The 22,373-nt window shown below is 37.5% G+C and overlaps 1 protein-coding gene across 4 annotated transcripts in view; it reads left to right on the top strand.

The window, feature by feature from the left end:
* Nucleotides 1-16,164, top strand: part of Taar1 (trace amine associated receptor 1) — a 48,741-nt gene extending 32,577 nt beyond the window's left edge. For 3 of the 4 annotated variants that reach the window (XM_087187919.1, XM_087187918.1, XM_087187920.1), the window contains 2 exons: nt 694-861; nt 11,143-16,163. In XM_087187919.1, the coding sequence (XP_087044045.1) occupies nt 11,269-12,288 (1,020 nt within the window). In that variant the 5' untranslated portion in view covers nt 694-861; nt 11,143-11,268 and the 3' untranslated portion in view covers nt 12,289-16,163. Of the gene's footprint in view, nt 1-693; nt 862-2,692; nt 2,883-11,142 lie in introns of all 4 variants that reach the window. The other variant, XM_087187921.1, reaches the window with a different exon arrangement.
* The last annotated feature ends 6,209 nt before the right edge of the window (nt 16,165-22,373 follow it).

The following is a 22,373-nucleotide window of genomic DNA, read 5'->3' as shown; positions in this document are numbered from 1 at the left end:
AAACATTTTTTTCTTCGCAGTATTGGAGATTAAACCTAGACCCTCAAGCATAGTAGGCAATTACTCTACTAAAATTTTTCATTTTTATTGATACGTGGTAATTGCACATATTTGTAGTAAAATATTATCTAATTTATAAAATGTTATTAGGTTTAGGTGCATTCTGATTTTTTAAAACATTCATTTTGCCGGGCGTGGTGGCACATACATATAATCCCAGCACGTGGGAGGCTGGGCCAGGAGGATTGCAGCAAACTTGAGACCAGCCTGGATGACGTAGTGAGTTCCAAGGCCAGCCTGAACTACATAGACCTTGTCTCAAAAAATAAAAATGTTCATTTGGTGGGTGCATGCCATCTCCTTTGAAAGTGAATTGCTTTTTAAGTGCTCCTTATTTCCTTTGTATGGATGTGTAGTAGAGGAGCATTTTCTTTAAAATCAATCAATGATAACATCAGGTTTAATGGACATGTGTTTTCATTTATACACCAGTAACACTCATGGCTGTAATGATGGGTGAACCACGCTTGGATTTATTTTGACAATAACGGTAATATTTACTTTCTCTATTTAGTTTGCTCATGGCTAGTTTCCAGATGATGGTTTAGAATAAAAGCACCTCCTGGTTATATTTTTTGAAAACGTACTGTTAGATTACTTCAGAAACATTTATTATCAGGTTATCTTTTTCAGATTTTAATGCTTGTGTTACTCTGTTTACGTTAACCATGGCCCGTTGGAGCTGCGGTGGGCCCTCGCCAGGAGCAGATGTGCAGGAGACAGATGCAGACGGCCTGGGCCACAGGCGGTGTCTCGGATGTGGCTCTCCCCCGCGGCTGTGCCTGCTGTCTCTCCGGGAAGGTAGGTCTGTGCGCGTCACTGCCAAGCAGCCTGCAGACAAACCCAAAGGCCTGGGTAGCTTCTCTTTACGGAAGGACGCTAAAAACCGTGAAACGTAGTGGTCTGGTGCTCACCGGTGAATTAGAATTTAGGATTATTTAGTGCAAAGATAAGCAAGGCTTCTGTAATTTACCTGCTTTAGTAAGAGAAACTTTAAAAAAGTAATTTTTTAAATAACTTGCTTCACATATAATTTTTTAAAAGGGGAAACATTTATGCGATCTGAAGAGAAACCAGAGTATGATATAAATATATTTTTTAAATGTTTCTCATTAAAAATTCATCTATTCAAAAACCAGGATATTTTTAAAATTTGAAATATATTTTTCCTTATCCCCTTTTTTTGGTAAGCAAAGAAGAAAATTCCGTCTACGTTTGTTGGCTAGTTTTAACTTTAATTAGGTGGCTTCATAAATATTTGTAGAAGTTTTGAAATTAAAATATATTTTATTGTTACTATATCCTAATCCACAGAACTAAAGTCTTATTTGTATAAATATTGTCTGGTGAAAAAAGCGCTGGTATATTTTCAAAAGACATCATGTTTGTGTCTGTGTGTGAGCATGCTATATATAGCATCAGTTAACTTGAGACACTTTTAATTACCTAAATAATTAATTACATCTGATTCATATTACCTCATACATTTAAAAATAGCAGAAACTCTTTTATGGATAGTCTATTTGCCATAATTTACTGGAGATTATTTTTCATTTTTACCTGTTGGCCTATGTTGATTGTAAGCAAACAAACGGATTTTTCCCCATTTCCTGTTTCTTTGGAATAAGAATTGTTTGTTTCTAATAATGTTTTACCTCAAGAAACATGATTTAAACATTTGGAAATCCTGTTCTCTTGTCTTTTGTCTCTTTTCCTCTTTAAAAATAAGTAGTAGAGGAGCAGCAAAAATATTTCTGGGATAAAATTGTTACGAAGTCTGTTTCCAATTGTTTCCAAGTTGGTGTAGTAGAACAAAAACAGGAAATGGGTGGGTGCAGTTCAGAAATTTAGCAAACTGGCTTTACGATGAGAGTAAAATTGATAAATCAGTCATGCAAAGAATTATATAAGCAAAATAAACACAAATAAAATAAATGTATTAATAATTGGTCACCAGTGGTTTTGTAAGAAATAAAACTTTATTCATGGAAAAGACATTTAATTTATTAAATAATTATTTTTCTGGTTTTGAGAAACGTGAAATAGGTAGAAAAGAATAAAGTAAAACTGACCTAATATTACACTACCCAGGAAAAGCTGTTGTAAAAATTTAGTTTAGTTTCCTTTTTTTTGTCATTCTTCTGTAAATATTTTTGTTTCAATCTCACCATCTCTTAGTGAACAATATCAAGAACTTAGAGTACATCACAGAATCACTGTTAGTGTTGCATATAGGGTTGGTGAATTGCCATCCTATTTCCTTCTGAATTTCTAAACTCGATCTCTGGCCTCTGGCTTCCAGAATGACAGATGAGTAGTTCTGTAGATTCTCTTTTTCTCTGCTGAGGAGCTATTGATCACAGATCAAATTTAGGGCCTTGCACAATCTAGGCAAGCTCTCCCTGGAGCCGCCCCCGAAGCACACTTCTTTTTAACCAGTGTTTTTCTGTTAGTACCGGTAATCGAACCCAGGGCCTTGCGCTTGCCAGGCAGGCACTGTGCCGCTGAGCTACAACCCCAGCCTTTTCAATCAGTTCGTTCTATCTATCTGGATACTTATGAGAATATGTCCTTTATCTTTGGAATTCAGAACCAGGCTAGATGTATGTGCATTTGCTTTTATTGGCCCCAGGGTACACAGCCAAGAATAAACTCCTTAGTTTGGCCTCACCTTGCACAGGTCCTTGCCTTTGTGATAATGGAAATCAAAATGAAGACAAGAGCAACAATGGGGAAGGAAAGCTGAAGTGAGCACAGCTCTGATGGACATGACCAGGCTGGCCTGTTAACAAGGAAAGTGGCCAGTTTTATGGTGTCGAGAGGTGAGACAGGGCGGGCTTGGTCATGGTCTCAGTGCTGGTCTTGAAATCTCTGGAAAGTCCTTGTAGCTTGAGGGACAGTTCAGTTTCCATGAAATGATCGCTCTTGCTGAGAGGGGCGGTCTCAGTTCCTAGGAGGCTCTGCTGGAATCCAAGGTGACTGCAGGATCAGGACAGTGCCTGGTGTCTGCTAGGTGCCCATGTCTGGGGTGAGAGCAGACATTGAATGTCCTGCGAATCTCTTATCTGGTGTCCTCAGTCTTGAGGGAGAATGAGATGAGTTAGGTGAATTTAGTGCTGAAAAACCTCATATTACCACTTTTCAGACGGACATTCCCTACACAATTAACCTGCATCCCTGTAGAGCTAAGCAGGGATCTGATCCAGAGTTTTGAGGGAATAAACAAGATGGATACAAAATGAAGGCAGAGACCCCAGGCTTTGCCCTGTTTTTATTAGCTACTGGCTATCTGTTGGTCCGAGTAAAGAGTCACTGTTTTTTAAGCAAAAACAGTTTGTTAGTCCCTGACTGTTTCAGAAGAAAACATAAATCATGCTTTTAATGAGAAACAACTTAAGTGTTTGGGAGTTTGTTGATTGTCTTTTTGTGTTGCTTCTAACAATTTTATTTTTCATTTAGTTTATTCTTTGGATGTTATGGTGAATGTGTTCTGGATTTAATATATATTTTTTTGAGACAGAATCTCACTATGTTGTTCAGGCTGTCTTGGACTCACTATGTAGCCTAGCCTGGCCTTGAACTCATGGTGATCCTCCTGCCTCAGCTTCCCAAGTGCTGAGATTCTAGGCGTCCACCACCACAACCAGCTATTAATGTACCTGGTTTTTGAGGTCACTAAAGTCACTGAGGATGGTAGCAAAGAAAAATACTCTGCTTTCAAAAACTAGCAGGTCCCGAGTTAAGTGCCCAGGAGTGTGCCTGCCTCTTGTCCACATGGTGGTCTGCAGGCCAGATTAATTTGTTTCTTCCTTTAATCTTTTACTCCTGTCTCCTGCTCAGTACATGTTCTAGGTACTTTCCAGATCGTTTATTCATCCCTCCCCTCTCCTCCTTCCCCTTCCTCTCTCCTTCTTTCCTCTCTTCTGTCTCGTTTCCTCTCTCCTCTCCCCTTCACATCACTCCCTTTCCTCCTCCTCCTTCCCCCCTTGCCCCATATACTACTGTAGTAATAGGCCCAGAATGACAGCATCATACAGAAACAACAGGGGCATTTTCAAACTAATGGTTTCTCATGGAGCTTTGGGCTTTTTCTGTGAGGCATGAGAAAGGGAGGTTTAGTAGAAGGTGACATCTCTGTTTGTTTTTTTTTAACAAACATTTGATTTTTAATTTTTTATTATATTTTTAATCCTTTTATTGGTACATTTTAGGTTACAATATAATGACATTCATCATTGGAAATTTGCACCTTCACATAATCTCTCTTGGTTCTTATTTTTTTCCCCCTTCCCCTGCCCTCCCTTCAACTCCTCCATTCCTCCCTATTTACAAAGACTGTTTCCTTTTTTTCATTTTCTCATATTAATTCCATTCCCTTCCTTCATTTCCCCTACCTCTCACACTTCCCCTTCCCCTTTGCCCCTTTTCTTCCTATTTCACATTATCTGTTATACCTTTTAGTCCTTATTTACACTTTCAGTTTCTCATGCTAGAGAAGCTATTCGGTATTTATACATATGTGTCCTGTTTATTTCACTTAAAGAGTATCACCTCAATGTGCATCCATTTAGCAATAAATGTCTCTAATTTCTCGTTTTTGATGGCTGAGTAGTACTCCATTTCATAATAAACCACATTTTCTTGATCCAGTCTCCAGTTGATGGGCATTTGGGATGTTTCCAAGTTTTAGCTATCGCAAACTGTGTTGCTATGAACATGGGTGCACATATATCACTGTGGTATGATTCTTTTAATTCTTTGGGAACATACCCAGCAGTGGAATAGCGGGGTCAAATGGGACTTCCAGTCCTAGTTCTTTGAGGTATCTCCATAGTGATTTCCACAGTGCTTGCACCAGTCTACACTCCCACCAGCAGTGGAGCAGGGTTCCTCTTTCCCCACAGCCCCGAAAGCATTTGTTGTTGGTTATTTCATGATAGCAGCCATTCTTTCTGGGGGGAGGTGGAATCTCAGCATTGTTTTCATTTGCATCTCTCGAATGACCAGTGATGTTGAACATTTTTTCATATGTTTATTTTCCATGTCTACTTCTTTGTATGAGAAATGTCTGTTCATTTCAGATGCCCATTTTCAGATTGGGTCTTTAAATTTGGGAGGTCTGATTTTTTAAAGTTCTTTATAGATTCGAGATAGTAGACCTTTGTCTGAGGGACCACTGGTGAAAATTTTTTCCCACATTGTGGGTTGTCTCTTCACACTGCTGGTGGTTTCTCTTGCTGTGCAGAAGCCTTTTAATAAGAAGAGATCCCACTTGTTGATTGTGCTAGTTCACGGGCAACTGAGGTTTTGTTCACAAAGTCTTTTCCTACCCCAATGTCTTTAAGAGTTCTACCTAACCCCCGTTCCAGCCAGTTCAGCGTTTCTGTTATTATATTTAGATCTTTAATCCATTTCGATTTTAGTTTAGTGCATGGTGAGAGATATAGGTCTACTTTTAATCTTTGGCAAGTTGAAACCAAATTTCTCCAGCACCGTTTATTAAAGAGGCTATCTTTCAGGGCCCGGAATTTAGCTCAGTGGTTCCGCCGCCTGCTTCTCAAGCGCAACTTCCTGAGTTCGATCCCTGGCACCAAAAGAAAAAAGAAAAAGAGGCTATCTTTCCTTCAGTGAGGGTGTTTGGCTCCTTTGTCAAAGATAAGGTGGCTGAGTATGTCTGGAGTTGTTTCTGGATCTTCTAATCTGTTCCACTGCTCTTCAGGTCTGCTTCTTTGCCAGTACCATGCTGTTTTATCACAGTAGCTTGGTAGCATAGTTTCAAGTTGGGGGTTGTCATACCCCTTCCCATGTCTCTCTTACCTAGAATTGCTTTTGCTATTCTGGGTCTCTTCTTGTTCCAAATGAATTTTTGGGTTGTTTTCTCAAGGTCTATGAAGTATGGTGCTGGGATTGCAATTGGGATTGCATTGAATCTATATAGCAATTTTGGAAGTATAACCATTTTTACTATGTTGATCCTTCCTACCAAGGAGCAAGGGATGTCTTTCCATTTTCTGATATCCCCTTCCATATCTTTTTTCAAAGTGCTATAGTTTTCAGAGAAGAGGTCTTTGATTTTGTTTGTTAGGTTGATTCCTAGGAATTTCAGTTTTTTGGATGCTATTTTGAAAGGAATTGATTTATTTCTCTCTTTGTGAGTCTGTTGTTCATGTAAAGGAAAGCTATTCATTTTTGTGTGTTGACCTTGTATCCAGCTACTTTACTGAATTTGGTTATTAAGTCTAGGAGACTTTTGGTGGAGTTCTTTGGGTCTTCTATGTAGAGTATTATGTCATTTGCAAAGAATGATAATTTGGCTTCTTCGTTTCCTATCTTTATTCCTTTTATTTCTTTCTCTTGTCTAATTGCTGTGGCTAATGTTTTCAAAACTATATTGAACAGGAGTGGTGATAATGGACATCCTTTTCTTGTTGCTGATTTCAGTGTGAAGGATTTCAGTTTTTGACCATTTAGTATGATATTGGCTGTTGGTTTTTCACAGATGGCTTCTATCAGATTGAGGTAGAGACTGTTCCGATTTTTTGTAGGGTTTTTATCATAAATGCATGTTGGATTTTGTCAAATGCTTTTTCTGCATCTATTGAGATGATCATACGGTTTTTGTCCCTGGCTCTATTGATATAGTGTATTACATTGATTGATTTGCGGATGTTGAACCATCCCTGCAGCCCTGGGATGAATCCCACTTGGTCAGGGACTATGATCTTCTTGATGATCTTCTGCATTCTATTTGCCAGTATCTTATTAAGGATTTTTGCATGTATGTTCATTAGTGAGATTGGCCTATAGTTCTCTTTTTCGGTTGGGTCTTTCTCTGCTTTGGGGATCAAGGTATTGTTTGCTTCCAGGAATGATTTTGGGAGAATTGCTTCCCTTTCAATTTCATTGAAGAGTTTAAACAGTAGTGGCAGTAGTTCCTCTCTAAATGTCTTATAGAATTCAGTGGTGATGCCATCAGGACCCAGGCTTTTCTTGGTTGGTAAGTTTTTAATTATGTTTTCAATTTCATTGGTTGATACTGGGTTGTTTAGAATTTTTAGATCTTCTTCATTCAACTTTGGTAATTCATACGTGTCTAGGAATCTGTCCATTTCTTCTGTGTTTTCCATCTTAGTGGCATATAGGTTCTCAAAGTAGATATTGATCCTCTGGATTTCTGCTGGATCTGTTGTAATTTCACTCTTTTCATTCCTAATTGCATGAATTTGGGCCTTTTCTTTCCTTTTTCTGATAAGGTTGCCTAAGGGTTTGTCAATTTTGTTTATTCTTTCAAAGAACCAACTCTTGACTTCATTGATTTTTTTGTATTGTTTTCTTAGTCTCCACTGAATTGATTTCTGCCCTGATCTTTATAATTTCCTCCCTTGTATGAGCTTTGGGTTTGTCCTGCTCTTCTCATTCTAGAAGCTTGAGGTTCAGCATCAGGTTAATTGGGCTCACTTTGTTTTCCTAATATGATTATTTACTGCTATGAATTTCCCTCATAAGACTGCTTTCGTTGTGTCCCATAGATTCCGATATGTTGTATTGTCATTGTCACTTATTTGAAGGAACTGTCTGATTTCTTCTTTAATTTCCTCTGTGACCCATTGGTTGTTCAGAAGTGTGTTGTTCAATTTCAATGTGTTTATGAAGTTTTTGCAGTTTCTTTTCCTGTTGATCTCCAATTTCATCGCACTATGGTCTGATAATATACAGGAGATAACTTTGGTTCCTTTGCACTTACTTAAACATGTTCTGTGTGTGAGTATGTGGTCTATTTTGGAGAATGACCCATGTGCAGCCGAAAAGAATGTGTATTCTGATTTTGTGGGGTGGAACACTCTGTAAACATCTGTTAGGTTCATATGTTCAAGAGTTTGACTGAGTTCTAGTATTTCATTGCTTGTTTTTTTCCAGTTGATCTATCTATTTGTGACAATAAAAATCCCCCACTACTATTGTATTAGTGCTTGTATGGTTTTTCATGTCCATTAATACTTGTTTTATATAGTTCAGTGCACTAGTGTTTGGTGCATAGATATTTGATTGTCATCTCTTCCTCTTGGATTGTTCCCTTTACAAGGATATAGTGTCCTTTTTTGTCTCTCTTAATCAGTGTGGGTTTGAAATCCACTTGGTCTGCAAAGTGGGTAGCTACTCCTGCTTTTTTTTCAGGTTCCCATCACATGGAGTATTGTTTTCCACCCTTTAACTTTCAGTCTATGAGTTTCTTTTTGAATTAAGTGTGTTTCCTGTATGCAGCATATTGTTGGATCTTGCTTCTTGACCAATTCTGCCAGTCTGTGTCTTTTGATTGGTGAGTTGAGACCATTAACATTGATGGTTATAACTGATATATATGGAGTTATCATTTTCATGACTTTTTCTTTTTGTTTGATCCTCCCCCTTTGCTTTTAATTTCTTGTTGTGCCCAGTGGATTCTTCCTACTGGGCTTCCTGGGGTTGTTATCCTCGTTGTCTTTTCCTAGGACTTTGTCTAAAATGTTTTGGAGTGCCTGTTTGTATTCATGTCGTTCCTAAGATGGTCTTTGTCATGAAAGTATCTTATTTCACCATCAATTTTGAAAGATAGTTTTGCAGGGTACATCCATCTGGGTTGGAGGTTGTTTTCCTTTAGGGCTTGAAACACATCGCTCCAAGCTCTTCTTGCCTTGAGGGTTTGCACTGAGAAGAAGTCTGCTGTGATTCTGATGGGCTTTCCTTTGTATGTGATTTGTTCCTTTTCTCTAACTACTTGGAGAATTTTGTTCTTCTGTTGGGTTTCTGGAATCTTAACAATTATATGCCTATGTGTAGAATTTTTTTTGATCAAGACTATTTGGAGTCCTATATGCCTCACTTATCTGTATGTCAAGTTCCTTTCCCCTGCTTGGGAAGTGTTCTGCCATCACTTCTGTAAACAGTTTTTTATGTCATCTGCACTCTCTCCTGTTTCTTCATTGACTCCAATCAGTCTTATGTTATTCTACTTTGCATCGTCTAGCAGGTGCTGGATTGATTTCTCGTGGTCCCTTAAAATTTTAAAGAATTTTTTCTTTTTCTGTTCACTAATTGCAATCCTATCTTCTATATCTGAAATTATGTTTTCACATTGGCTCATTCTGTTGCATAGACTTTCAATGGAGTTTTTAATCTCTTGGAAATCTGTTTGCATCTGTTTTATGGATTCAGTTTATTTCCTATGTTGGCATTTAATCATGTTCCTCAGCTCCTCTATTTTTTTTATCTGTATCCTCTCTAGATTTATTAATCATGTCTTGCACTATGGGCACAATCTTTGCTGTCATGTGAGAAATTATTTCTGATTTCATTTGTTCCAGATCCTCTTTCATTGCAAGTGCAGGGAGTCCAGGTGGTTGAGTGTCAGAGTGTTCCATCTCATTTCCCTTTGGGCTTGCTGTATGTAATCTGGAAGTCTGGTTCTGTGGCTTATTTTCCTGACTTTTCATTTTGACCCGGGGGTGGGGGGTTGTTCTTGGCACCTGCATTGCTCACCTCCTCTTTGCTGGGGCCTCATGCCTACCCGGTAGCCTCCTCCTACCTGGAAGGCTCCTCCTGCCTTGGAGCTGTGGCACGCCTACCCTGAAGCATCCTCCTGTCTGGGAGTCCTGGCAGGCCCATCATCTCTGTTTTTAAGAAAGTTTCCTCTCATCTGTTTTATAAATTGGAATTTTATAAGAAAAAAATTGTAATAGGTTTTGAGCCTAAAGCAAACAGACAGGCAGACAGACAGACAGACTGATTGACTGAGTAGCAAAAGAGGCCTTGTGCCCTGCCTACGTCCCACACCCCATGTCCTACCTCAGCTTCCCTGGTTCTCTTCCCTGAGCTCTTTGTCCCTGTTGCAGCACTTCTTACCATGGATAATCTGCTCATTAAAAATCCTGAGACAGGTGGGACCCCAGCATCATACTTACTAAAGGTGTCGGTATTTAAGACATTATAAATATGTTTTTGTTTACTTTTTTTGGAGACAGGCTCACTATGTAGCCCATGCTGGCCTTGAACTCACACTTGCCATCCTCCTGCCTCAGCCTTCTGAGTTCTGGGATTACAGATTTGTGCCCCCAGGCCTGGCTAAGATGTCATAGTCTCACATGGAAATTCAAAGCTTAATGTTCCTTAGTTTATCTTGAATTGATTCTTTCTGCTGTATAACAAATAACTAGCCTGATTAAAAAATTGAAGTTGTATTTGGGATCTCAGATCACATTCCAGCTTTAATGGTTCAATGAACTAAACCTTCAATTTCTTTCCTAGAAAATGAGGCTAACAAAATATGCAGTGTCTTCCTTACAAGGAATGATGTTGATATTAAATAATGCATGGAAGATGTGTAGAAGTGCTTTGCACTAGAAATAAATGTTCATAAGCTTCTTTCACTACAATCGATTATAAGAGTTATGTTAGCCAGTTGTGGTGGCACATGTCTTTAATCCCAACTACTCAGAAGGCTGAGACAGGAGAATGGTAAATTGGAGACCAGCTTGAGGAACTTAGCAAGATATTGTCTAAGCATAAAATTTTTTAAAATGTTGGGAATGTTACTCAGTAGAGCATTTGTCTTGCATGTGTGAGACCCTGAATTCAATCCCCAGTACTGTAATAAAAACATAAAACACACTTGCCATTAGTGAGCTGGAGAGTATTTATTCTGTATAAGGGTCAAATTTAAGCTGTTTCTTTTTTTCACTGTTATATTTTAGTTTTAAACTTTATTTTATTTTTGCTCTCTAGAATGTAAACCTCTCTGCTAGATTTTGGCTTCCTATGGACAAAGACTATTTCCAGAGATTAAAAACTATGATAATAATCACTTGACCTCTGACCTATAAATGCGGCAATATTCTATGTAGTTCATCTGATAATTAGGCTTTATATTTTAGCACTATATCCAGCTCCAGCTAGGTGTTTAAAAATTTGTTGACTTGTACTACAAAACTAACCTTGGAATTAAAGCTCCTCCCAAAATAATTATTCTTCCAAAAGCAATTGGTATTTTTAGAAGTGTGTTGAAAGAATTGCTTATGATTTATTCTTTTTTTCTCTTTTTCCTCCCAGGTTTCTGGGATAGGTATATGCAAACAAAAAAATAAAAGAAGAAGGAACTCAAAGCTGATGATGGACTTGACAGAGAGATTACTCAACACACAAGGGGGAAAATAAGCTGGTGGATAGTTCTTAGGAATGATGCTTGTGTGCCACAGTGTAACGAACATTTCCTGTGTGGAAAGCAGCTGGTCACATGATGTCCGTGTATCCCTGTACAGTTTAATGGTGATCATAATCCTGACCACTCTGGTGGGTAATCTGATAGTTATCATTTCCATATCACACTTCAAGCAACTGCACACCCCCATTAACTGGCTCATTCATTCCATGGCTCTTGTGGACTTCCTCCTGGGGTACCTGGTCATGCCTTACAGCATGGTGAGATCTGTGGAGCACTGTTGGTATTTTGGGGAAATCTTCTGCAAAATTCACACCAGCACTGATATTATTCTGAGCTCAGCATCCATTTTCCACTTGTCCTTCATTTCCATTGACCATTACTATGCTGTGTGCGACCCACTGAGATACAAAGCCAGGATGAACATCTGGGTTACTTTTGTGATGATCTTCATTAGTTGGAGTGTCCCTGCTCTTCTTGCATTTGGAATGATTTTTATGGAGCTAAACATCAAAGGAGCTGAAGAGATGTATTGCAAACACATTTACTGCAAAGGGGGCTGCGCTGTGTTCTTTAGCAAAATAACAGGCGTACTGGCCTTTATGATTTCTTTCTATATACCTGGATCTATTATGTTGTGTGTCTATTGCAGAATATATTTCATAGCTAAAGGCCAGGCAAGATCAATCAAAGGAACAAGTCAGAAACTTCAAACTGGATTGGAAGAGAGAAATGGAATTTCACAAAGCAAAGAAAGGAAAGCTGCAACAACGTTAGGGATTGTGCTGGGGGTTTTCCTAATATGCTGGTGCCCTTTCTTTGTCTGCACCATCATGGACCCTTTCCTGAACTACGCTATTCCACTTTCTTTGAATGAAGCACTGATTTGGTTTGGCTACTTGAACTCTACTTTTAATCCAATGGTTTATGCATTTTTCTATCCCTGGTTCAGAAGAGCACTGAAGATCATTTTATTTGGTAAAATTTTCCAAAAAGATTCATCCAGATGTAAAGTATTTTTAGACTCAAATCCATGAAATTATTGTATTTTACTGGTGTGCAAAACATTTGATGATCCTATTTATGAACACAGCATAACAAACCACATGCGCCAAACACATCAGTCTTACATCAGCTACTGAGTCAAAGTACCTAGGGGGAACTAAATTGTGATGCTGGTCTCTCATCTCCTGTTGGGACAAGGTAGATGTGATCTTTCCCATTCTTCATGTCCACACTGCAGCTTTGCAAATTCATCATTTAAGGTCCTACATGTTAAAGAACATTTTCTGTTTTTGGATGGAGTGCTATGAACTGACTTATGTGTTCAATGAGGCTGTATTTGGGTATGTAAATTAGAATGAATTTGTTACGTATGTATTTATGATTATCACATCTGTATAGTTGTCCCTCTATATGTATAGGTTCTGCTTCTGTGGATTCAGCAATCTCAGATAAAAAATTGTAAATTAAAATTTGCATTTGTACGGAACTTGTACAGTAAAGACCTTTTTCCCATGTCACCATTCTCTAAACAATTCAATATAATAACTACTTACACATGATATTGGGTGTTACATGTACTCTAGGGCCAGGGATTTAGATCAGTGGCACAGTGCCTGCCTTGAAATTGCAAAGTCCCGAGTTCAATCCCCAGTACCAAAACAAAACGAAACAAAACAAAACAAAACAAAACCATGTAATCTAGAGATGACTTAAAGTATATGAGAGCATGAGCACAGGTACTATGCAGATACTGTGCCATGTTATATAAGGGACTTCGGCATGGATGGACCTGGGTGTTTGTTGGGGATCCTGAACCAATCCCCCTAAGATCCTGAAGGGCAACTGTATGTTTACCTGTTCACAAAGTCAACTAAAAGTACACATTAGTATTACTAATTATGTAGACATTTGTTATTTATATTCTTATAAATACATATTCCAATCCTTAAACATCTTGCTCTTCATCTCTATAAAATAGGGTTTTTTTCTGGTTCTCATGCTTGTAAATAATTTTGAAAATAGAACATACTGCAAAAATAAGGTATATAACAAAATGTAAATAAAAATAACACTCAATTCACTTCTTGGAAAGAAGTAAATCATTTAAAATTCTTTAAAATATTATTTTTGGCAGCATAAGTATCCTGTTACTTTGTATGAATAAACAAAAATCTTCCTAACCATTCTCTATCATCTACCATTTCAGTTTTTTCTGATTTCTTTTTTAAAAAACAACAGAAATGAAATTTCTGTCTGTTATCTGTTCCGGAAGCCACATTTTAAGGTTAGACACTGTGTGATGAAATTAAAATGCAGACTATTTGGAATAAAACAGGTTCCCTTTGCTGGCCTCTATGGTTCACAAACAAAGAGGCAGTCACCCATCAAAGCAGCCCAGTGTGAGAGCCAGCAAGTGGAATCGTCAGAGTGGACACACCGTGCCTATTAAGATGGCAGGCACGGAGTGCAAAAAGAGGAGCACATAGTAGTTTCCCTAATAGGAAGTGTGCAAACATTCTGCTGCAATTGAGATTTTCGTGTAGACTCCCTGTAGTTTGTCTCAGGGTAAATATCTATAGGGATGTGAATTTATTCAGTAATACTAGTGATTTATGCTCATGAGTAAATTAGGGTAAGGCAGCCAATTTGGAATGAAACTAAAGTGCACATTTGCTTGTCCATGTTTCCTCATAAGGCTGATGATTTCCTGATGATATAGTAAATCCTTCCTTCTATTACAGTCTGTTTCACAACTATATTTTGTCTGATTGATGTGGCTAGGTTTTTGGTTTAGCATATGAAACAATACTATTGGTGACCTTTTAATTTTGTATATAGTGGGACTAGCTGCCCTTAATCACGTAGTTTAAAATGATACCTTGAAATTTTTTCACCTGCAAGTTCAGTTTGTTAAATTTTTAAAAGAAAATGAAAACCCAAAACATTTAAGTCTTCTATACTTTACAACAACTTTATAGCAAGCTTCTGTGGTTTTCTTTTTTGCAGTATTGGTGGTTAAATCCAGAGCCTTTGTACTGAGCTACAATCCCAGGCCTTTATATATGTTTATTTTTAAGACAGGATCTCAATAAGTTGCTCAGGATAGACTTAAATGTGCCATCCTCCTACCTCAGCCTCTCAGAGTGCTGGGATTACAGCATGTACTACCATGCCTGGCTGTGATTTTCCTCTAAAATTATTTCTAGACATTGAATACATTGTAAACCATTATATTGTAATTATTATTGTTGCTATATCATAAAGATTATATTAGCTTTTCAGCTGACTTGTTTTGGATTTTCATTATAGATAATCATGCTATTCTCAATGTCCTTTTACGTTCTTTTCAATAATGCTGATTATTATGTACATACTTTACTGTACCTCAGAATTTCTAGAACAAGATTGATAATGATGAAAACAGTCATCCTTGTCTTACATCTATTTTAAATTCTTACAAGGGCTTTAACAAAGATTTCACATTTTTCTTGGAATAGGTTCATGACTCAGATAATTCTGTTTTTTTACTAAATATCCTATCTTTACTTGTAGGGTCTGTTTTTAATATGCATAACAAAAATAACCAAACCTTTCAGCAAAACAGGAAGAAGAGCTTGTTTGGTCTTTCCACAATGCGTGCTTTACTGTAATTGCCATTTCTCATGCAAAACTATTTTTGTCTTTTGGTTGTGCAGAGTCTGTTTCCCAACTGGAATTCAATTTGCTTTTGAGGGGTTTCCCATTCCTACTCAAAAGTCTGTTGGAACTGTAAGAAAGACACTGGTCTCTGGATTTGCCCTTTAACTAAACAGAGTAAACTAAACGGGCAGCCCACGCTAAAATTTTCAGTGGGTCTTGCTCCAGAATTTGAATGTTTAGAAGAGAAAAAAAGACAGCCATCTTTTGCAAGATCATTAGATGAAAATACACAGATTTCCTTCCATCCCAGTGATAAGATTGTGGCCACAGTGTTCTTGGTATTGTTAGAGTTTTTGCTTCTCAGCTTTATAGCTAAGTTCTGTCTGTCCATTTCCGAAGTGAGTTAGCCAACCTCACCTGGATTCCATTAGTTCCAGATATCTTTTCTATGATTAGTTTATGTGAAGGACCTTAACTTAATATACAGGAATATAATAAATTCCAAGAAAGTAGGGCCAGGGATTTAGCTCAGTGTTTTCGCTGCCTAGTGCCCAACCACAAGGACCCGAGTTCATTCCCTGGTATCAAAAAAAAAGAGAAAACATTCCAAGAAAGTATTTGCATGACGTAACTTTCTCCAAGTCATGGCAAGTTCCAATCAAATCAGCCTCATTATTCACTCTTCTCTCAAAAAGAAATATTTGTTTAAATTTCTACTATAGATCTGATAAAATGTGTCAGCAAGGAAGTTCATTGAAAATTATTTATTATTAATAATTACAATCTTAAGAGATCACTGATGTGGAAGTTCCATTATCATTTAAAACTTGACTCTTAAAGTCAATTATCCAGTCTCCGGGAAGTCATAAAGATTTGTCAAAAAAAGTAGGGCAAACTGGGTGAATGCCAATCCCGTATGGATTCTTTGGTAAGCACAGCTTCTGTTAATCTGTACACTGTCACCAAGAGCTTGCATATTAAATATGTAAAGATACTCGAAGAATGACTTGTGTTTTTAAATTTAACAAACAATAAAATGTAGCAACAAAACATTTCTTTAATAGTTATCAGAGATACTCAGTCTACAACCTGTAAGGGTCAGAGTGGGCTTATTTTTTGTCTTTTGCTTTTATATTTTTGTTTTTTAAACTTTATTAATTTATTGTTTTGATGCTGGGGATTGAACCAGGACTCTGCACATGCTAGACAAGTGCTCTAACCCTGAGCTACAACCCCAGCCCTGCTGTTTTTTTGTTTTTTGGTACCGGGGATCGAACTTGGGTCCTTGCGCTTATGCAGCAGGTGGCAAAACCAGTGAGCTAAATCTCCCTGGCATATTTTTTGGTGTTTTTGAAAAAATAAGGTACATATGCATTTTCCAAAGTTCTTCAACGTAACTCCTTGGTCAGTGCTTCCACAATATGATATGGTAAAGCATGTTTTTCAACTCTGGATACTCCTGGGGAACTTTAAGTAATAAGAATATTCAGGCCTCATATAGGAGCATAATCTATGGGGAAGAGGATAAACTTGGGTGGCAGATGCCATGGGTTTACATTTAGCCTCAATAGTTGTCTGTTATTATGCAGTTGCTTAAGAATGCTAAACCTTAGTTTACTCATGTGTAAAATCAGGACAGTAATGTCACTTACTTCAGTAAGTGTTGATTATGAGGTAGAGGATATTGCTTAGCATGGGGCCTTGCACATAAAACACTCAACAAATATACATAATTAGTATCGCTCCCTGTCATTTTATTGGTATGTGCTATCATGGTGCTCAGGCACTTCACACAAAGAGATCGATGAAAGCAAATATTACATATCTTTTTATATTTAAAAAAGCTAATGCAGGGCCGGGGAATTTAGCTCAGTGGTTCCACTGCCTGCCTCGCAAGCGCAAGGTCCTGAGTTCGATCCCCAGTACCAAAAAAAAAAAAAGCTAATGCAAAATGGTAGCCTTCTCTTCTATAATAAATGATACAATTACAATTATGCAAAAGGATAGCAGAAGATTTATTTCAAAGTTTTCTTGGAAAGAAGTAAACAGGTGATATATTTATGCATCATTAGTCCATGACGCTATCATATATTGGAGAGACTTTGGGAGTTTTTCTCTTTACAAAATAATTTAGAACTTGGAGAAGGAGCAAGCCTGTAGTCCCAGCACTGAGAAAGGCTGAGGTAGGAGGACTGCAAATTCAAGTCTCACCTTGGCAACTTAGCAAGACTCTGTCTCATGTAAAAAATGAAAAGGGATAAGGATGCAGCTCAGTGTTAAGTCCTTGGGTTCAATCCCAAAAGAGTTAAAAAATATTATTATATATTCTAATGGATTTTATATAAACTAATATCAATTACATATGCTTTATATTTTATATACATAAAATAATTTATATGAATAATTATAAATGATGAATTTATATTATATGAATTATAAAATTATATACTTATAAAATAACATATATATTGATATCTGTGTACAAAACAACTGTTCCTGACCTACCTTATGAGCTCGAGTGAAAACCTTGTAACCACTAAAGAACACTGGTGCAGCACAGTGTCCTGGACAACATGGCATAGAGAAGCATCCTCAGGCTCTGGAACCACAGAAGCATGGGGTCAAATCCCCACTGTGCCTGCAGGTCCCATGTTTTCTTCCATTTGTCCCTTTGCTTCTGCTACTCCATAAGTCAGAAATGCCTCCTCCCGCACCCACAATGCAACTGGTGACATTACTCCTTTCAAAGGCTCATTTTAGAGATCACCTGCCTGGGCAGCCATCTATAATCCCTCAGATCATGCAGTCTTTCTCAGAATTCCTAACACATCCCACACAGTCCTTGGCAGTGGACTCACTGCTTATGTCACGATGCTCTCTGTCCCCAGATTGCTGTGAATTCAGAAGGTAGAGGCTGTTCTTTGCTCATCTTTGTACTCTTATTCTTACCACTCATTCTTTAGGTAATAAATGAATGAAGGATGAAAATATATCTTAGGGAAAGCAGCTAATAAATGTTAGAGACAGGCGTTGACTCTGTTTTTATCAAATTACAAATTTTGCTCTCTTTCCATTCCAAAAAGCGGGGCCAATTGTGGAAAAACTGTGCAGAATTCACAGTTTTATCCCCAGCCACATGTGCCAGTATAGGTATAATTTTGGCAATAAATATGTAGTTTCTATATTTTCAGAAAAAGTTTTTAACGTTAAGTTCTAAAAACATATACTCTGAAACTACTAACTAGAGTTAGTTTATTACCTTCTCCTGAGTTGGGAGTCCTAACCACACTGAAAATATTTGGGGTGATGAGACTGAAGCTTGGAGAACTGCAATTTCAACTAGTGACTCAGTTTTTTCGAAAGGAATACATTTCTTCTAAGAATTAGACATTTAGATCTCTAAGAAAAAGGAATTCTAAATTTTTCAGTGTAGAGAGTAGGGTGAATATTTAGATGAACAATGAAGACTACAGCATACCTGAGAATGAGCTCCTAAGCCCTGGCTGTGAGCCCTCACACACAACCTACTAGGGTAGCGTCCCAGGAACAAGGAAGGCAGACAGGAATGGAAACTGACTAGAAACGCAACTTGGTTAACCCAGTAAAGACAAATTATTCCCACAGTTATTTCTTGAAACTCAGATATTTTAATATTTTCTGAAACTATTGCTACCGTGAGAATCTAACTCAGAATTCCCACTTCCTCCTGGATTGAGGACTAATCTTGACTGTGACCAGCATTTTGCAGGTTGCTGTACAGTGTGAAGATAAACATAAGGCAGAGAGTTTTCAGACTGCAGAACTCATTCAATGGGCTATCCTGCCTTTTTTTTTCTAAGATGATGTCTTTGCTAAATTTCCTAGACTAGGATGTTCTTTTCTTTTATGAAAATATGGTAATAATAGACAGAAGATTTTGAAAATGATTTTACTTGACAAACTATGACCACCTCAGTCTCTCTCAATTTCAAAGAAGTTTTATTTGTGAAATCCCCAGGTCCACTCTTTCAGCCTGTGAGTATTGTTAATAGCAAGAAAAGTAGCTTCGGCAACAGGGTCTTATGGTAAGTCTGGAAAGTACCAGGGAGGCACCTGCTCAGCTCCAGTCATTGAAATGAGTAGAGATAAGGATTGTTAAAAACTCGTAGTTACCATAAAGACAACAGCCATACAACAGCAAAACAACTCTTGCTATCAAAAACAGTGGGCCTGTACTTATTATTCTCCCCCTTAATACAGAGGCTTGATTTATTTGGAATATATTTGATTTATATATATATATATATATATATATATATATATATATACTTTTTTTTTTTTTTTTTTTTTGTACCAGAGATGGAACTCTGGACCTTGCACTTTTAAGGCAGGTGGTGGCACCACTGAGCTAAACCCCAGCCCTTTACTTATAATTTTTCAATTTAAAACTACTCATTAAAGGACAAAGTAAAATGAGGCTGGTTGTGGTGGTGTAATCTCAGTGCTTGGGAGACTGAGGAAGGAGGATCATGTGGCCTGGGCCACATGGCCAGTCCAAGGCCAGCCTGGACTGAGTAGTGAGATTCTGTCTCTAGAAAAAAAAAGTGAATATTTCATTAAAGGTGTTTTTGTATCAACCAACTGGGGATATCAGTTGAATGTTTTCCTTGAGATTTCTGTTTTTGTGTTATGATGCCAATTCTAAATATGTTTATGTGAAGTGAGAAGGTAGACTAAGGCGTAAGTCCCCAGGTTCCTCCTCTTGCATCAGCTAAAGTTTTCTTTCTCAGATTTGCCATGACTTTTGCTTAATAGTTTGGGAATTCTCCCAAGCATGCGCCTCCTCAAATAAGTTCTGCAGTAAATGTTTTCCTATCTCCACAAGTGCAAACTGCTTCCCCAGTGACGTATAATGTGAAATCATTTTCCATCATTTCTAACACCAAGCAGCAGACGTGTTAATGAAGCCCTCTGATCTCTATTTACTAAAGAGTTGAGCAAATGAGAAGAAAATCAAAGAGATGCTGCATATGCTTCTCTCTGGGGACTAAAGGCTCCAATCAACCAAACTGCAGCTCAAAGTCTCAAACTGTACACAAAGAGCATTGGGTTGTTAAAGAGCCAATCAACACATTTAATTACTGTCATTAGCAATTCTCTCAAGACTACTTTGCACAGAGAGGTTTGCAAACAGTGATGTCATATTCTTGAAATGTGCTGATAACTTTATTTTTGAATTGTTTGATGTCATCCTCTTGTCTGTGTATTCTCTTAAGTAGAGAAAATTATGAAAAGTTTGGAGAATAAGGAAAAACACATAGATCATAAATTGGTTTTTTTCTGATTTGTATTACTAGGAACAATGAAATAAAGTCCAAAACAACAGAACATCAGAATAATGTCTATTTTAGTACCATCCACTCAGAGGTGGAACTATTGCAATGCTGTGTTAGATAATTCACAATATATCACAGGTTAGATCTAAGTAAAAAGTGGTAGTCATTGCCCCGGTAATCCAATCATCTGAATTCTCCATCCTGTTACCGTCATCAGATAAGGCTACAAACAAGAGAAGACAAAATCTCTGCTCATGAGGTATCCTGGAAACTGTGTATTCATCTGAGTCTATGTTCAAAGAACAATGATTATCAATTGTTTAGCAATCTTCAAAAGTAGAAAAGAGTTTACCATACCTCTTTAAATTTCAGTGTTCTCATCAGTAAAAGAGATAGTATCCAGTTTTCAGGGCTGTTGTGAAGATTTACTTATCATTTATTCATTCACATAACAGGTATTTATTGGACATTTATGCTGTGTCAGTCATTGTGTTAGTGAGGTCCTAAAGGTACATATGTGAGCAAGACCAGTATGTTCGCCAACCCTTTGGAATTTTCATGGAAATGAAATGAGGTTTCCTGGAGATGAAGTGACACCATATTTGTCAATAATGTACATACATCACATACTTCACAGCATATCGTCAATAAATCCGATTTATTATTATTTACAGTTCACTTTGTTAATGTCAACCTGGTTCACAGATGCAGAGATATGATTTTAAAATTTTGCCTCAGGCCACATTGCCTGTCACTTTTTCTGCTTAGTTGATGCACCAGCTCTAAAGGTCATTGCTGTAATCATACTCTACTGGCTTCTCTTAGTATTCCTTTTCACCTGTACAGCTCACGTAAATTCAGCAAAGGTTTTGCTGCGCTCTCGGGCTCATCCTTTTCAGTGGTCTCCAAAATCCTATAAAAGCCAAACGGAATTAAATTTTCTGATTACCCAGTCTTCTCCTATGTTTACTATTGAGTGACATCACTATCCTTGCAGTTATTGTTCAAGCTGGAAAACTGGAAGTCAGCCTTAACTCTCGTTTTCCTTACTCTATACAGCCAGTCATTAATCCAGTCCTCACCTTCCCTGGCATAGACTCCACACAAGCTGTGCAACGGGCTTTCATTCTTCAAGTCTTGATTCCACTATCCCATTCTCCACTGGGCAGCCACAGATCCATCTGAGACCCAAGTTTGACCATGGCTTTCTGATGTTGGACATCCTTAAATGACTATGGGTTACTTTTTGTGATATACCAGGATGTCCAAAATTCTTGTTTGGCATGAAATTCCTACAATCTGTTTGACCTATTTTTTTTTTTTTTGGTACCGGGGATCGAATTCGGATCCTTGCTCTTGCGCAGCAGGCAGCAAAACCACTGAGCTAATTGACCTATTTTTCCTATCCATTATCTCCTGCCCCTTTTCTTTCAAGCATATTACATTTTTTAGCATGCCAAGTTGCCTAAATTGCTTAAAAACTTCATGCTTTCTCAAAACTCTTCATCTTTGAGCAAACCATTTCTACTTCTTAGGATACTTTTCACCAAGTTTACTTGCTTATTCTTGTCATCTTGCCTCAGGCATGACTCTTGACTGAACTTATTTGACGGCATCCTGTTCAGGCCTCCTCTCATCTCCAGAAGCAAGTCAGACATGGCTCTATGATTGCACCAAATGCATGCATTGTGTTGATTTGCCTTTATTTAAAAAGTCATTGAAATATTGAGTAGAATATATAACAGAATGCATGTGAAGTATGAAGAAAGCCACTGTGAACATCCTTGCAGCCTACACTCAGTTCAAGGAAAATAACATTGTTTTTGTTTTTTGATCAATTTTAAATATTGATTTGCAATTTTGTGCATATTCCTGATGCTAACTCTTTGCCAATTAAATTTGTGACAAATCATCTTCCCCTAACTAGTAACTCGTTTTCATTCTTTTATAAGGAATTTTGCTAAATATAAATTTTTCAGTCTAATATAGTCAAATGTATTGAATTTCTTCTTTATATTTTATACTTTTTGTGGTTTAAATAATCTCTTCTACTATGAGATCATTGCCTTTTAAGAATTCGATAGTTTGTGATTTACATTTAAGTTTTTAATTCATCCTAATTTGGGATTTGATTGTTTCATATGTTGTGAGATAGGTATGAT

This window comes from Heterocephalus glaber, unplaced genomic scaffold (genome assembly GCF_053883595.1).
Source record: "Heterocephalus glaber isolate CG9 unplaced genomic scaffold, H.glaber_assembly_v1.0 deba00001523, whole genome shotgun sequence".
In the NCBI taxonomy this organism is placed as follows: domain Eukaryota; kingdom Metazoa; phylum Chordata; class Mammalia; order Rodentia; family Bathyergidae; genus Heterocephalus; species Heterocephalus glaber.
The sequence above is the reverse complement of the archived record's forward strand: the minus strand, read 5'-3'. Positions and strand labels throughout refer to the sequence as shown.